The sequence below is a fragment of the Microcaecilia unicolor genome, chromosome 4 (genome assembly GCF_901765095.1).
Source record: "Microcaecilia unicolor chromosome 4, aMicUni1.1, whole genome shotgun sequence".
In the NCBI taxonomy this organism is placed as follows: Eukaryota; Metazoa; Chordata; class Amphibia; order Gymnophiona; family Siphonopidae; genus Microcaecilia; species Microcaecilia unicolor.
Window position 1 is genome coordinate 152,904,216 of NC_044034.1, and position 16,458 is coordinate 152,920,673.

The following is a 16,458-nucleotide window of genomic DNA, read 5'->3' on the forward strand; positions in this document are numbered from 1 at the left end:
ATGTATTTTGTGATCTCTTGGACATCTTTTGGAGAGAAATGATTTTTTTTGCATTATATCTATTTAGATGATATTTCAGTATTAATCCCCATTCCATTGAGGATTGATGCTGCTGTTTCTGGAATTCCCCTTTGTTTGAATTTATTGGAAGGTTGGATGTGTTGTCAAGTTAAAATTGAATACAGATAAAACTAAATTTCTGTATTTCAATCAATTTGAGCATTTAAATCGAGCTCTTAAACTGAATTGCAATAGTCAAGGTAAGATAGTATATCTGGGTTGTGCAAAAAGACTTCTGAAAAGGTTGCAGACAGTGCAGAATATGGCAGGTTTGTCTGATATTTTTTGTTTGTAACTTTCAAAATATGAGAGTATATCCCCATTTTATGTTAAATTACATTGGTTACCAGTGGAAGCCAGGATCATTTTTAAACATGTTTGATTTTGTTTTTGTTTAAGGGATTACAAGGTTTTGTTCCAGCTTATTTTTATCTAATTTTTGTTTTGGAACTGGTTCAAGGCTTGGGAGAGTAGGTTAAAGTATGTTTACCTTTCCTTCTGCCAAAAGAAAGAAGCGATTATCAATTTTTGCGAAACCGTGGGCTTTCCAAGCAGCAAGGTTTTGGAAGGATTTTGGAAAATTTGATGTATTTCTCCAACAGTTTATTACATTTAGAAAGAAGACTATTCGGAAGACATGTGTTAGGAGAAGTTTAGAACTGTAAGTTATTGTTCTTCATTGGTTCCATGTAATTCCCAGGGATTGTCCTGACACCTTGATTTTTGTGAACTGCTTAGAACTGTGAGGTTTAGCAAGTCAGTAATATAATGCAATGTAAAATGTAATATTTGAATTTAAATCGTTATTCGGACAAGTATGAATAATGTATTTGTGTCACTATTTGGGGCCGAATCGAATACAACTATTTGGTACAGCCCTAGTAGTGACATTCCGTATATATAGGTCTAATAGTTTACAGCCTCATGGGAAATTCACATGTGAACAGGATGAGGTTGTCCTATGCACCTTCCCCCCTCAAGTTCTTGCTTTGTTGTGGGTTTTAATTGTTAATGTCTATTCACAATAAAATAATATGCAGAAATGATAAGTACCTCACACTAACAAAGGCTTTTGTCTCACCTGGAATGTAAACTGCACTGAACCCTAGAAAGGTGATATTAGCAGTACACAAGAATTGATTTGATATAGAGCAGGTTTTCATAAAATCATTCATCTTTGAACTAAAGGCAGAAAGAATAGAGCCCTTGCTTACTACGAAAGTGACTGATTTTCACAGGTTGAGGGCCATATTTGGTGTCAAAGCTCATGCCCAATTTTAGCAGCAAGGTATCTAGTAAGACACTGAGCATGCAACTCCTGAAAACTAGTCAAGAAATATATAAAGCTATAAGCTGAAAGCAAGTTACAAAACAAAAATGGGTAATGTGCACATGGAGGTGTATTTTCAAAGCACTTAGACTTACTAAGTTACATAGAAACTTATGGAACTTTGTAAGTCTAAGTGCTTTGAAAATGAGCCCCATGGTGTCCTTAATAAAATATAAAAATAAAAGTGATGAGAAGAGAACTTTCTGCAGCACAAGGATATCCATATTAAGAAAGCTATTCCATTTTTTTTGGTGGTTTTCAAACACATTTAGATAAAATTATAAGGTTTGAAAAGTTAGTGCATCTAAGATAATACATAGTATGTGTAATACATTTTCTTTCACTTTAACCTTCCACAGGTGTAAGCCCAGTTTCTGGAGGTGTAAAATATAGTGAGAGTGCTGGGGGATTTTATTATGCTGAAAGCAGCAAGTTGCTTTCCATCACTAGAAACAGATTCATGCACTGGTGAGTTAACAATGCATTGCTGTATATATTAATTGGGTTACTTCTGTGCTGAACACTAAGGGCCCAATATAGTAAGCATTTTACTTATAGACAAAAACATGGGGAAAAATGTTAAGGCTCCTTTTACGAAGTGGTACTACCGATTAGCGTGCACTGAATACAAAGAAGCCCATTCGGTTCCCATGGGCTTCTTAGCTTTCAATGCACACTAATTGGCAGTGCCACTTTGTAAAAGGAGCCCTTAGTGAATAGTTATCTAGGTTGAAAACTCATATTTTTATGATCTGAAGTATACAAGTAAAGAACTACTCTACCGCTGTACTGTGGTGAGACCTTAAGCCAGATTGACGGGGATGTATAGCAAACATTTTCTCAAAAACGGATGTGAGTTGGATAAACACAATTTTTTTCTAGCACTTTTTGATATACAACAAAGATTTGAAACTGGATGATATTGGAGACATCTAGAATATTTTCACTGTTTCTTTGCTTCTCCCTTCTTTAACATTACTACTTTTCTACTGAGAGTTAGAGAGATCTGTGCTGTCTTGAAATGTGCATCAGTCGGGGTGGATTTCCCATAGGCAGTGAAGGCAGCTGGAAGTCCGTCCCTGTCCTGGAAGTGGTACCCCGTTTTACCCTATCCTTCGCAACTGATCAGTACGTTAGAAGGATTCTCCTCCTTGCCTAGGGGTAGCCAGAGAATGAAATCCACCACGGCCATTGATGCTGGCCCTTTGTAGAAGAACTCAAACATTACACCTTTGAATGGCAATGTGCAGCAATAAGTTGTATACATTTTAATAAAAGCCATAAAAACAAAAGAACAGCATTAGCAATAAAATACTATCCTAAAAAAAGCAGTGGAAGAAAAATAAACTTCCATAGCGTCCCTCAGACTGGCACGGATGGGTTATACACTCCTACCAGCAAATGGAGACTGAGTACTACTGAGTTTCAGGTAAGTCTATAAGTGAGCTTTGCAGTTTCCTGAAAGTCTGTCTGTTCTTAGTCTCAGCAGATAGTAGAAGTGGTAAGCCTGTGCAGTCCCGTTTTTGTTTAATTTTGCCCTTTGGGTAGTGGTTAATTTTGTTGCTGGTTAGGGTTTTGTCTGGCTTTGGCTCAGAGGAGATTAAAAAATAAAACAACTTAAAACTCCCCCAATCCATTCTTTCTCTGCTGTTGGACAGGGGTTAAGGCCAGAGGGGGTCTCTTTTACCCCGAGGGTGCTACACTCGGGGTGGCTGAGTCCCTCCCCCCCTCTTTGCTTCCTTGGATAGTTTTCTTGGGATCCAGCTATACTCTGCCTGCTGGTAGATAAGCAGTCTTGAAAGCCTGAGGGGTCTGTCAGTAGGCTTTTGACCTTTGTTGGAAAGTCTGTTTAAAAAATAAAAGCAGTTGATTTAAAGAACCAACCTCCTGCCTTTCCCAGCCGATTTGTGCTATGTGCTCCTTCACAGGTTTTCGGCTTTTTGTTTTTCCCGTGGATGATTGTGCTTCCAATAGTTGACTTGAGTTCCCAGCGCTGTGTGATCTGTCAGCATGGGCTGTTGATTCCACGGGTCGCTGCTTGGTCTATATGGGCGGTGAGACGGCTTCAAATCAGCCCCCGCGCTTGGTGCCTGTGTCTCCCACTGGCCCTGGGCAGGAGTCATCAATGTCCCCTCAGTGTTGAAGGAGGGGGGGGTTGGATTTCTCCATCCCCCTGACTTTATGTTGGCCATGTATAGGGCCTTTTGCCTCCATAGAGGACAACCAGTCTCTTCAGCCTCTACACAGGTCAGCACAGGTCCCCTCCTGCTCTCTTTCCCTCCCTCTAAGAAGCAGTGGGTGGAGAAGAGTAGAGGTTTTTTTTGGATTGTGCCTCTCCTCAGTCGGAGGAGATCAGAATGGGCAGACAAGAAGGTTTTAGAACTAGAGCATGGTTTATAAGCTGAGATTTGGATGGAGGACTTGCCTCCTGGGGAGGACGCCTCGGTGGTCCATATTTTCCATTGGGAGGAGCTCGGGTTTCTTCTGTTTTAAAATTTGAGGAGGCTCCACAGGAAGTTCCCCAGACGATGGACAAGGAGTTGGTGGTTGGCTGTTTTTACGTAACAGGTCCGAGTACACTGTGGTTTTTCTTTTTTTGAAGGTGCAGTAAACAACAAATGAGAGAAGAGTAACAATACGAGGTACTTACCTCAAGGGGTCAGTTTTGTTTGATGACCCGTCAGTGCTAGTAGTCATTACAATGCTGGGCGACAGCAGACAGTTTTGTTTGAACCTTGTTGGCAGTTCATGTTGCAATCTAGTTTGGGAGTAGTGCTGCTTTTTTCTTTTCTCCTCTTCAGTGATTCTACTTGGCTATTCGAGGACTTACTTTCAGGGGACTACACAGTTCATTTATAGGTTTATCCAGGGCTTTTTTTGAGGGGGTACTTGGGGGTACTGAGTACCTGCACCTTTTCCATTGTCTGCTAAACTTGACCCATGGTTCTCGTATGTTAATGAAAGTGCTCAGGCTCTACATACAAATTCTGCCTTGTCATAGATTCTATGACTGGTTGCAGGGGTCCTGGCTGTAGTGGGGTGAGTCCCTCAATGATCACTCCACCCCTGAAGGGTGGCCTGGTATTTGAGTATCAGCACCTTTTTTGCTAGACAAAATGCACTGGGTTTAATCAGTTTGTGTATCATTGCTGGTAGGAGTGCAAAAACCCATCTGTACCAGTCTAGAGGAACTAAAGGAAAGCAAATTAGTAGGTAAGACCTAATTTCTCCTTGCTTACAAATGATAATAGCTTCAGCAAGTTTTCTTTGTTTTTTTGTTTTTTGTAAGGATCTCCTCGGGTGATACCTTGGAGCTGGTGGAAGAGTCTCTGGACATTAATCTCTTAAATAATGCTGTTCGCCTCAAAATTGTGAACTGTAGTATTTTACCAGGAGGGGTTCATGTCTGTGAAACACAAAGTCATGTGATCATCATGATATTAACCAATCAGACGGTTCACAGATTTGTGCTGCCACATCCTTCTCGTATGTACAGAAGTGTAAGTAACTGAGGTTTGATATGGTTTCTCTTAATCTGGCTTTAATCTCTTTTTGACTGCTGTCTTTTTGCTCTTTTAGGTTATTTATCCAGTAGATTTTCTCTTCTGTAAAGAGTGGTTTTACGAATACCATAGAATTCGGTTATTTATGCTAGAAACGTTAGAGGTTTATATAATTGATTGGGTTGAAATACAGCCAGTCTTACTTTGGGGCTATCTTTTCAAACATGAAACCTACTACAGTTTTAGGACTGTTTACAGAGGTCATTTACAAAGCAAAAGCCATTACCAGACAGAACGTTCTTTGCCAGCAATAGTACTAAGAGCAGAAAAGTTTTTTTTTTTTTTTTCTTCTGAAAAACACATTGCTAAAACTGTTCATAATCTGCTAATTTATCCCTGTTATCTTTTTCTTCTGTTTTTTTGAAGTAGTCATATTGATTCTTAATAAATTCAGATGAGCTGTGAGTATATTGTTTGTGTCATTCCAGCTTGACTTAAATTTGGGGAGTCTGAAAGCTGTCCATGCTAATCTGTTTGGAATCTAAGCTGCCATCAATTTGGTTTATGAGCATTTTTACCGTTTCAAAACCCTCATAAGAAAACATGTATTTAGGGTTGTTTTGCTATTGTGCCAAAAGCCTAGGTCAACCTGTTGGAGAGTGGAGTAGTATTAGCTTAATGGTTAGACTAGCAGGCCAAAAAACTATGAAGCCAAGATGCAAATCCTTCTGGTGCTCCTTATGACCTTAAGCAGTCACTTCATTCTCCATTGCTTCAGGTACAGACTTAAATTGCAAGCCCTGTGAGAGCCTTCTGTAGTGAAATGTAACTCATGTTGTGCCATCAGTGAAAAAGTGAGAATGAAATCCAAACAAACAACTTACACTGATTTGGGGAGGGTTATATTCCATGGAAATTGGAGGGACATGTGTATTATTAGCCAGGAGAGCAATCCTTTGATAGAATACATTGAGGATTCGCCTGCACACACTGTTGGGATAGCACACAGAGTTATACACGGGACATAATTATTAGAGTTTAAGATAAAAGTTTATTGTTAATAGTTATGCAATTGTCCTATAATTGTACAAGTACACATTTACAAAAATATAAGGAGACAAGATTGAAAAACTTTGATGATAGAAATCTCAGGCTTATTAATTTGCGATAGAATTATTTGTTCTCAGTTTTATATTGATTGATATGGATTTGTTTACCATGTGAACTCATCAATAAAAATCGTTGAAACATAAACAACTTACACTGAATGTTGAGCTGTATGGTATATCTTTTTGAGAAACAAGATTGAGGCTTGAGGGACGTGCTTTTTGGGAGTGTGCATTTGATCTGCCTGATAGAGATCAGGATAGAAGTGTATTAGAAGCAGAGAGAAAGAGCACTTGCATTTAAAATTGAGAGTTTACTACAGCGACAGGTGGGGGGAGGGTAAGTTCATTAATGATGTGTCCTGTAAGGATCAGCAAGGCCATAAATTTAGTGATAGAATTTGTGTTTGTCCCTATTTAAAAAATTCCATTACAAAGTTTTGACATACACATGCTCATGTGGGACATGTTTGCCACTGGAGTCATTGGGTTTGCCAAAGAAGTATCCATTCAAACATTTAATGTTTGGGTTACTTCTTGAGATCTGGATTTTTACTAGAAATAAAATTGCTGTTTGTTTTTAACTTAAAACTGAGCAAAAATTTAGAAGCATGCCTATTCTTAATTCGTGTTCTTTTTTTTTTTTCATTTGTTTTCTTTGTAGGAACTCATAACAGAGAGTCATATTCAGTCAATATTTACAGATATTGGAAAATATAATTTTAGGGACCCCTCAAACTATTATGTGATTCCTTCAATCCCTGGACTGGCACCCACTTCTACTGCCTCCGCGGCTTGGCTAAGCAGTGACGGTGAGACAGTCTTCGCACTTCCATCAGCCTCAGGGGGAATTCTAATTCTCAAGATGCCTCCTGTTGATGTGTCTGGTAAGTGGACTTGAATCTAACTGTGAAAACAACATCTTTTACTTTTTACATTTTCATAGTAACTTGGCTTCAGAGTTTGATTTATATCATGTGTTCAGGTACTGCCTCCAGGTAGCACCTAATTTCATATACTTCAGATCTCATGAAGCAAGTTGCTTTCACTCATCTTGTATCTTCAGCATTCAGCTGATAGTCTTTTTTTTTTTTTTTTTTTTTTTTTTTTACTTTGTAATATGGCTTTTCTTCTATTTAATTAGAGATTTCTGTTTAAGAGTTTTGAACTACAGTCAAATAGTCTTGGCGTTGTACTAATAAAACTAAAAAAGAGATATAGATATAGATTACCTCAGTATTTTGGAATGTGGTGATGAAAGTCACTGTGTCTATGTACCCGGACATCCTTTTAGTTTTGTACATGAACAGTAGTGTTTATGACCAAGATTAACATTGAATCTGTTAAATACAAAAAGTGAGGGTCCACAGGTCAAATTTTATGTTTAAACTTTTTTATTATCGCAAGGCACAATACAATGCAACTTGAAGGCTTCATACAACAAAGTTCAGTTTTCCAATCAGCATTGCAATAACATTGTATCTGCTTCATTCACTGAATCCCATTTTTTCTGTTCCCCCCCCCCCACCCCCTCCCCACCCTACATCGTTATTTGTCCACAATTGTTAAAAAGGAGTCATAACATATCAACAATATAACACAACTTTTGCTTTGGCAACTGTACAATTGTAAATCAACCATTATTATTCCGTGATGTGAAGTGATCAGCTTACCACTCCAATGTAATTCAAAACCTCTTATTCCTCTATCCCCTTTCCTACGCCCCCCTCCCACTCTTCCCTTCTACCCCCCCCCCACCCCTCTTGACTAACTCATATTAATATATCCCAATATTGTAGTGATGTAAGGTTCTTTTATAAAGTGTTAATGACCAAACTTCGGCCTCTCTGTGTCATTTTTTCCAGGTAGCTACCCCATGTTTTAAGAAACCGTATTTTCCTTTTGTACTGTCCTTTAACTTCTTTCGCCTCCCACACTAACAATTGATGCACCCTGTTACGCCAGTGCCAATAAGGTGGTGAACTGGCTACAGTCCAATGTTGCATAATACATTTTTTCGCCACCAGACATAACTTTCGATATAATAATGTTTTATCAGCATTGAGTCTTAAAGGTTCATCTTTCAAATCTAATATCAACTGTCGTGGATTCATGTCTATTCTACTACCCAAAACATGAGACAGGTAAGTAACTATTTGTCTCCAATATCTCTGTAGTACTACACATCCCCATAGCGCATGGTATAAAGTATTGTCATGTCTATTACATTTCAAACAGAGCGCTGTCTCTATGCCCCCTGATTTATATAGTTGTACTTGGGTAAAATAAGCTCTGTAAATTATTCTATACGCTCATTCCCTATAATCTGCGCCTCCAATTATTCTTGGTATATTTTTTATCTGCGCGGTAATATCCCATGATTCCAAATTGCAGCTCATATCTTTTTCCCATCTCTGTCTAACCGTGGTTATCTCCTTCAACGGAGCCAGCTCCCACAACTTCCGATGTATCTGGGATATAGATGGGGCATTTTCAGATATTTCATCAAAGAATTTTTTAATTTTGTTGCCCAGTTTACACTGCAATGCTGTTTTATCTAATGTTTGTACATAATGTTTAAGTTGACAATGCGCGTATACATCACCCCAGACCTGCTCCCTCTGAGCCAATAGCTGTGACAATGGCAGTATGTCCCCTCTCTCTCCCAGTACATCAGCTATACAAGTAATACCTTCCTGTGCCCACCTATCAAATGTTTTATTTTCCAGCCCGGGCACGAAAGACGGATTTCCCTTGATGTTTAGATACTCAGTTACTCTTGAATCTCCCCCCAATAGTTCCCCTAAGAATCTCCACGCTGCTCTGAGTGACAACATCAGAACATTTTGTCTAAGTCTATGCGGTATCTCCTTTTTCTGTAAATGTGCTAATGTTATCCCATGATATGGACTATATAACGCTTCCTCCATCTCTAGAGGTGTGTGTTCCTGGGTTTGGTATAGCCAATCTCGTGTTTGACGCAGGAGGCATGCCATATTATAAAACTTTATGTTAGGTATTCCCAGGCCTCCTTGCCTCCATCCCCCCAACATATGTTTCAGCTGCATCTTAGCCCGTTTTTTTGCCCAGCAGAATCTAGATATCAATCGATATAAACGCTTGATATCTTTTTGCAATAACACTATGGGCAGTACCTGTAATGTGTTTAGCCATCTTGGCAATATCACCATTTTGATAAGACTAATCCTCCCCATCAAAGATAGTGTTAAACTGCCCCATGAATCCAACTGTTGAGTTGTCTGTTCCAGCATGTTTGTGACATTTAAAGTATAAAGCTCCTTCAATTTAGCCGGTAATTGAATCCCTAAATATGTAAAAGACTTGCTCATTCGTTTCAAAGGAAATCCTTCCGGCCAATGGGCCCGAATGTCTAAGTTTATCCCAAGAGCTTCAGATTTGTCTATGTTTAGTTTAAAGCCCGAGTAATCTCCATATTCTTGAATTAACTCTAGTAGATTGTACAGGGTCTCCTTCGGTTTTGTAATAACCATCATTAGGTCATCTGCAAACGCGGCAAGCTTAAATTCCTGGTTTTTAAGTTGTACCCCAGGAATCGCCGCACACTCATATATGTCTCTAATTAAGGGGTCCAACTGCAGTGCAAAAAGTAGAGGTGAGAGTGGACACCCTTGTCTAGTACCTCTACTAATCTGGATCTCCTCCGATATATTCCCATTCACCATCACCTGTGCTCTAGGATGGTGATACAATGCCCTGATCGCCTGTACAAATCTACCCTGAAATCCATATCTTTCCAGCACAGAGTATAGGAAGGGCCACTCCACTCTATCAAATGCTTTCTCAGCATCGAAACTTATCATTAATGCTTGTGCCTGGGAGTGGCCCAAACCTTCTAATGCTGCCAGAATACTCCTCAGATTTTTGGAAACTGATCTACCTTGTACGAACCCCACCTGAGCTGTGTGAATAAGATGAGGTAGCACTCGCCCCAATCTATTTGCTAGAATTTTTGCAAATAATTTTGCTTCCTGATTAATTAATGAAATAGGTCTATAGGAGGTTACCAGTTTTTCATCTCTTTTAGGCTTAGGAAACACAACTATCCTAGCCAAATTTAATTGGTCTGGCATCCTACCATTCTCCATCCATTCATTAAACACCTTGACCAAAGTTGGGACCACCGAATCACCTATCAACTTATAAAATTCTGCTTTATACCCATCCGGGGCCTTACCCATTTTACTTTGGGTTATTACCCATGTCACCTCTTCAGCACTAATTTTTGCATTTAGTTGAGTACTATCCCTATCTTGTAGTTTAGGGGTCTGAACCCCATCTAAAAATAGCTCACCCGGTAGTCCTTCTTGTTCCGACGCCTTATAAAGGCTTTGGTAAAATGTCTGGAACGCTGATCTAATCTCTTTATTAGTGTGAAGATAATTCCCCTCTTTGTTTTTAATAGCTGTTACATTTTTAGATGAATATTTAGATGCTATAAGTCTAGCTAGAAATTTGCCTCCTTTATTTCCATGCTTATATAACTGAAAGCGATAATAGGCTTGAGATTTCATTTCTCTATCATGTATCAGGGAGTTCAAAGTTGTTTGTAGTTCTATCACCTCTTGTCTAATCTTACTACATGGGGTTAGCCCATATTGTCTATTCAACTTAATTAGTCTCTTTTCTAGCCGCACAATTTCCCTATCACGCGCGCGTTTATATTGTGACACATAACTTATTATCTCCCCTCTTAATACTGCTTTCGCGGCTTCCCAAAAACTGGTGGAACTGTCAACCGTACCCTCGTTAAAGTGCTTATATTCAGTCCATTTAGCCCGTAAATATTCCCCAAATCGTGGGTCTCTAAACAAGTAGACTGGAAACGTCCAACTATTTAACTTCTCTTCCTCCCCTCCCCCTCTCCAGCACATTCTAATCACTGAATGATCCGATATAACACAAGGTTCTATATGTGCCTCAGTAATATCTGTTAATAAAGTGTGGGAAGCTAGCAAACAGTCAATTCTAGCTGAGGTGCCATGTGCTCTAGATTGATGGGTATATTCTTTGTCTAGTGGATGCAGTGTCCTCCAAATATCTATGAGCCCGAGTGTTGTACATAGATCCGGCAAACCTCTGGTACTAATCCGCCTTAAATCGGCCGGGGGATGTGATCTGTCCATTATAGGGTCCCAAGTCATATTAAAGTCACCTCCCAGCAATAAGGGCAATGGCTCCAGTTGAGTGATCTGCCTAAGCAATCTTTTATAAAATTTTAAATCCAGTGTGTTAGGAGCGTAAATACTACCCAAAATTATTTTTTGTCTATTTATTGTGGCAATGCAGAGTACAAACCGGCCTTCCGAATCTTTAATCGTTTTGTGCACTTGGACAGCTATGCCTTTTCTAAAAAGTATTGCCACCCCCCCTTTCCGGCCCAAGGCCGCCGTTGCCACACAGTCCGCAACCCACCACTTAGCCAATTTGGTGTGCTCAGCATCTGACAAGTGCGTTTCTTGCAACAGCGCTATATCTGTTCCAAGACGTTTAAGCTGTCGCAAAATCTTGGAGCGCTTAATAGGGGAGTGTATACCTCCTACATTCCATGAGGCTACCTTAATGGTTTACCCTCCAGAGTCCCGCCAATCTGTATCAGATTCATCTTCTCTTTTTGAGAGAGACCAGCCCAGCCTCCAGCCTCCCTCTCGTACATATCGGTCCTCTACAAATTGTAATAATCTCACTTTTAATATAAATTGAGTTAGTCCCCCCCCCCCCCTCCCCTTTCCCAACCCAATGTCCTCCCTCTTCCCGTTCCCTCCCAGTTCCCCCTCTTTACCCCTTCTGTTCCCTAAGGAAATGGATCACTTCCGACCCCCCTTCTCCTCTCTTAATAATTGTCTTCTATAGTGTTACTCATCCCTTGACATTTCCACATTGCAGATTTTCATTCCTCATCTAACCATATTGGTCTATATATCAATCGTGCTATCCCATCCATTCTATCACACATTTCTTTACCGCGTTTAAGCTTTCTTATCAATTAAATTGTCTATCTTTTCTCTTCAGTATGTTTCATATCAATCACTATCTGGGAGATTATCTCCCCCTCTTTATACGATACCTGAAGCATTGATAAACAGTTCACTTTTACTACTGTCTATGTTTACCAGGTTGACAAGTGGTAATGCTTTCTTCAGTTATTGAGGTTTACTAAAATAGTCCAATTTCCAACGACATTTATCAGCAACTGTCTTAGTCTCTACCATCTTCTCTTTGGCTATTTGATATAACCTCATCTTTTAATTCACTCTTCCCGCTTAGTTTCCCCAATGGGACATATCTTTAGAGTCTATATGCAGGTTTTTTTATAATTTCTTGATACGTCTATTATCCTTGATCAGTCCCCCTGCAAATAATTCTCAATCTCAGATTTTATTACTTCGCATCATATCGCCACATTATTGTCCATTTTCCATCTGTTTTACAAAAAGTTTTGCTGCTTCCACTGAGTCAAATAGTTTTATTCCCGAGTGATGATTAATTCTCAATTTCGCCGGGTATAGCAGTGCAAATTTAACTTTCCGGTTGACGAGTTCAGAGCAGATTGGCGAAAACTTTTTCCTTTGTGCTGCCACTGCTGCTGAGTAATCTTGAAAACATAATACTTTGCGATTTCCACTGTGCAGTTCTTTCCCATTCCTTAAGGCCTGCAAAATCGCGTTTTTATGGGCAAAGTTTAAAATTTTGCCAATTACCACACGTGGTCTACCTTCTGCCGTCTGCTTTGGGCCTAAGCGGTGGGCTCGTTCAATTTTCAGCGGGCCCAAAGACTCCGGTAGTTCAAGTTCCTCTGCCAACCATGTTTCCAAGTATCTACTTAAGTCTCGATCTCCTTGTCCCTCCGCCAGACCCACCATACGAAGATTATTTCGTCTTGATCTGTTTTCTAAGTCCTCAAGCTTTTCTTCATAAGAGGCAAGTGTTTTTTTCATCTGATTTACTTCTGACTCCAAAGTACCAACGCGATCTTCAGTATCACTGGCTCGCTGTTGGTAAGTCATCATTTCTAGCTGAATTTGATTTACACTGTTATGCAGCGATTCTAATTTAGTGTCTAGTGAGCTGAGTTTTTTCTCCAAAATAGCTTCCAAAGCTTGCGTGACTTCGCCCACTATCTCGGCGGCCCATGCGGATCCAACCGCTGAATCCAACCGCTGGATCCCGGGCTCGCCGGCGCCGCCATTTTGTCCTCAGCCTGCCGGTTCTTATCTTTCTCTTTTCTGGTTGATTTAGTCGCCATTAGCTTCTGAATCGATAATAAGTAAGTCCTCTATCGTTTCCCAAAGCTTCCTCTTATCGATAATAATCAAACAAACGCTTTTAGGTTGAGTTTTTCAACTCGATTCTTGAGGAGAAGGCAGGAGCAATTCGTCTAGCGTCCGCTCCTGTGCATAGCGTCACGTGATCCCCACAGGTCAAATTTTAAAAATATATTTTATGAATCATGAAAATAGTGGAAAAAAATGTATACAGCGTTGGCACAGATCATTCAAAGGAACAGTTACATAATCATAACAAAGAATGTTTCCTTATTGTCCCCAACAGATCAGTCTACTTGCTGGTTAGGTCTGTCAACCAGCAGATGGAGACCTTCTTGCATACTAAGTATCACCCCACAATTTCAAGCCCTCCCACCAACATGCCCCACACTCCCCCCCTCCTGCACATACAATAACCAACCTGACCCCACGCAAATCCAGTAGCATCTCCCTTTTATCCCTTCCTATCCCCTTCTGGCCCCTAGTGTAAGCCCCTTTTCAACAGTCATGCTAATCTGCAAAATGTCCATATTCAAGCAACAAGTCCTGCGTTTTGTCACAATATTCAATTATCTCAGCTGGATGTTACTCCCTCATCACATGACAGACCAGGTCCTCACGAAGCCTGCTTGTCGGCCTTCCTTCCGTGCTCCACCACCACCTGCCATGCTGAATCTTTTCTAGGCTCATTAGACTCCTTCGGTTGCTGCGTCTGCACCGGCAAATCAGGACACCCCATAGTCCGCAACGCCGACCGCGCTTCATCCGACGTCTTGGCTCTACGTGACTTCCCGTCCACCTTAATCCACATGGCGAACGGGAAAAGCCATCTGTACCGGATCCCGTTTGAGCGCATAAATCCTGTAACTTCTCAAAATGTTCCACGCTTCTGCAATGTGGTGCGTGCCAAATCCTGGTACACCCCAGTCGTGTAATTTTTCCAAAGTATTTATTTTTGTACACGGGCCTGATTCAAATCTTTTCCTTGATGGGGTAATCCAAAAAGCATACCACGACATCCCCTGGGATAGAGTCTCTCCATTGACCTGCAGCTGTGTGCCCATTAAATGCGTATGTCTGGTTGTTGGGCCCCTTCTCCCGGAGTCAATATGTAGAGGCACAGTTCTAGTATTACAGCTTCACAGTTACTGAAAATGTCCAACTCTGGGATACCTTTAAATCGCAAATTATTGTGACGCAACCTGTTTTCTAGGTCCTCCAACTGTTCCCTGAGCTGTTGCAGCTCCTGATCTGCAATCGCTTTCCTTCGGAGCTTTTCCACATCCGTTTTGAGGGTCGTCATCCCCTCCTCCATCTCGCCAATACGGAACCCCAAATCATGAATTTCAGCCCTAATATCTTTTAGGGCGTTTTGCACATCTTTCCTGATCTCCGCAAAGTCCGCTTTTAAGTCTTGAAACCAGCCCACCACTTCAGATTTTGTGATGTTGGTATCTTTCTCCGTGTCGTCAGGGGGCCTTTCTATTTCTGGGTTAGCCTGCAGAGACGCCATCTTTCTTTCTCTCCGCCCTGGCTCCACTATTTCTCCTTTCAGTTTTTCGCACCTCTCCGGTGTGAAACGGAACCGTTCCTAGGCTTTTTTCGGCAGCATAACCTGGGATCGTCACTCTCCTGCCTTTTCCGTGCTCGAATAGCCGGCTTAGATAGTGAAATTTGCTCAATAGAACATCGGCCCTAGCGGAGCCTCACGATCAAGCAGCCATCTCGGACCGTGACGTCACTTCCTCCCCTCCTATTCTTATGTTCTTATATCACCACATATGTTTTTAAACCTTTCTATGGCCTGTGGAGTACATTCCTCCTTTCACCTCCTTTTCAGTTGTTGCACTTGTGTTTCTAATAACCCTGGCTAAAATCAGAGGCCTGGTGGAGAAAGATTAAACAGGTTAGGGCTCTTCAGCTTAGGGAGGTACAGCTGACATGGGTATGCAATAAAAGTTTCTAAAATCTTGAGTATGGTAAAACAAATAAATAGGGAACAATTGTTCTAGCTTTTGGATTTGGATTTTATTTTACCCTTTCACATTGTTGTAAGACTAGTGGACCCTTCATGAAACAAATGGTTAACTGATTTAAAGTAAATTGGTCAAAGATTTTTTTTTTTCACACAAAGCTCGGGCATTTGTTGCAGAAGGTCTGATAAAGGTGGTTAGCATAGCTGGCACAAAAAAAAAAGTTTCAGGCATGTTCCTGGAGAAAAGTCCATTATCCATATAGACTTGGGAAAGCAACCACTTATTCCTGGGAGTGAGTGACGAAGAATGGATTTATTCTGCTAAGTACTTATGAGCTAAATTTTATTGCTGTGAGAAATAGGATGCTGGACTTGATGGTTCTTTGATCCAACATTACACGTCTTCTACTTTTCTGGTTTAGATTGATGTTGTTTATGGTACTATGGTTATTACCTAGTAGATCACTTCTTGCCTTCTGTTTTTTAAGGGGTGGTGTCAATTTTGGAGTTGAAACAGAGCTCAGTTGTACAGCGCATACTTACAGGTTGGATGCCAACTGCCATCAGGTGAGTAGGGCTATTTGATTAAATCCTCTGAGTGTCAGTTGTAATTAAAGCAGCATATTTTATTAAATCATATGGTGTAAAAACAATATGAGCAATAACCATATAGCTGTACCACAGTACAGATGGTCATAATTGTACTCTTTTGTGGTTTGCCACATCCTACTTTTGAACTGACCCAAACTGTGTGTAGCAGAAAATGTGCTGATTGCGTCCTTATGTTTCAGAGGGGACCAAGGCCCATCTGATCTTCCCATTAGCCTGTTGGTTCACTGCCTTGAAAATGATGCACTTCTCTTTGCACTGTGCCAAGATCATAAGCTTCGAATGTGGTCCTACAAGGTAAGAGTTGAGAGGCGTGCCCTGGAAATGGTACCAATGGCTCAATGGTGCAACTTCTGCTTCTTAACACTGGTAGAGGATAGGAGCACTGAAGGTAGCTCTCATATCTCTTAGGAGGTTGATTCCTCTGCTGAATTACAGCACAACAGAAATATAAGGGCATGCTGAAGGAAGTGGTGATCTGCATCCCATAGCTCCATGAGTTTGGTTAATAAAAGCTCATGACAGCATGGATGATTGGGTTTTAAGACCAGCAGTCCGAGTAGGCCATATG

At 40.6% G+C, this 16,458-nt stretch overlaps 1 protein-coding gene across 1 annotated transcript in view; it reads left to right on the top strand.

The window, feature by feature from the left end:
* Positions 1–16,458, top strand: part of NUP160 (nucleoporin 160) — a 121,787-nt gene that overhangs the window by 2,518 nt on the left and 102,811 nt on the right. Inside the window, exons 2-6 of the mRNA XM_030200755.1 lie at positions 1,750–1,858; positions 4,680–4,890; positions 6,664–6,886; positions 15,767–15,845; positions 16,070–16,184. Of these exons, the coding sequence (XP_030056615.1) occupies positions 1,750–1,858; positions 4,680–4,890; positions 6,664–6,886; positions 15,767–15,845; positions 16,070–16,184 (737 nt within the window). The remainder of the gene's footprint in view (positions 1–1,749; positions 1,859–4,679; positions 4,891–6,663; positions 6,887–15,766; positions 15,846–16,069; positions 16,185–16,458) is intronic.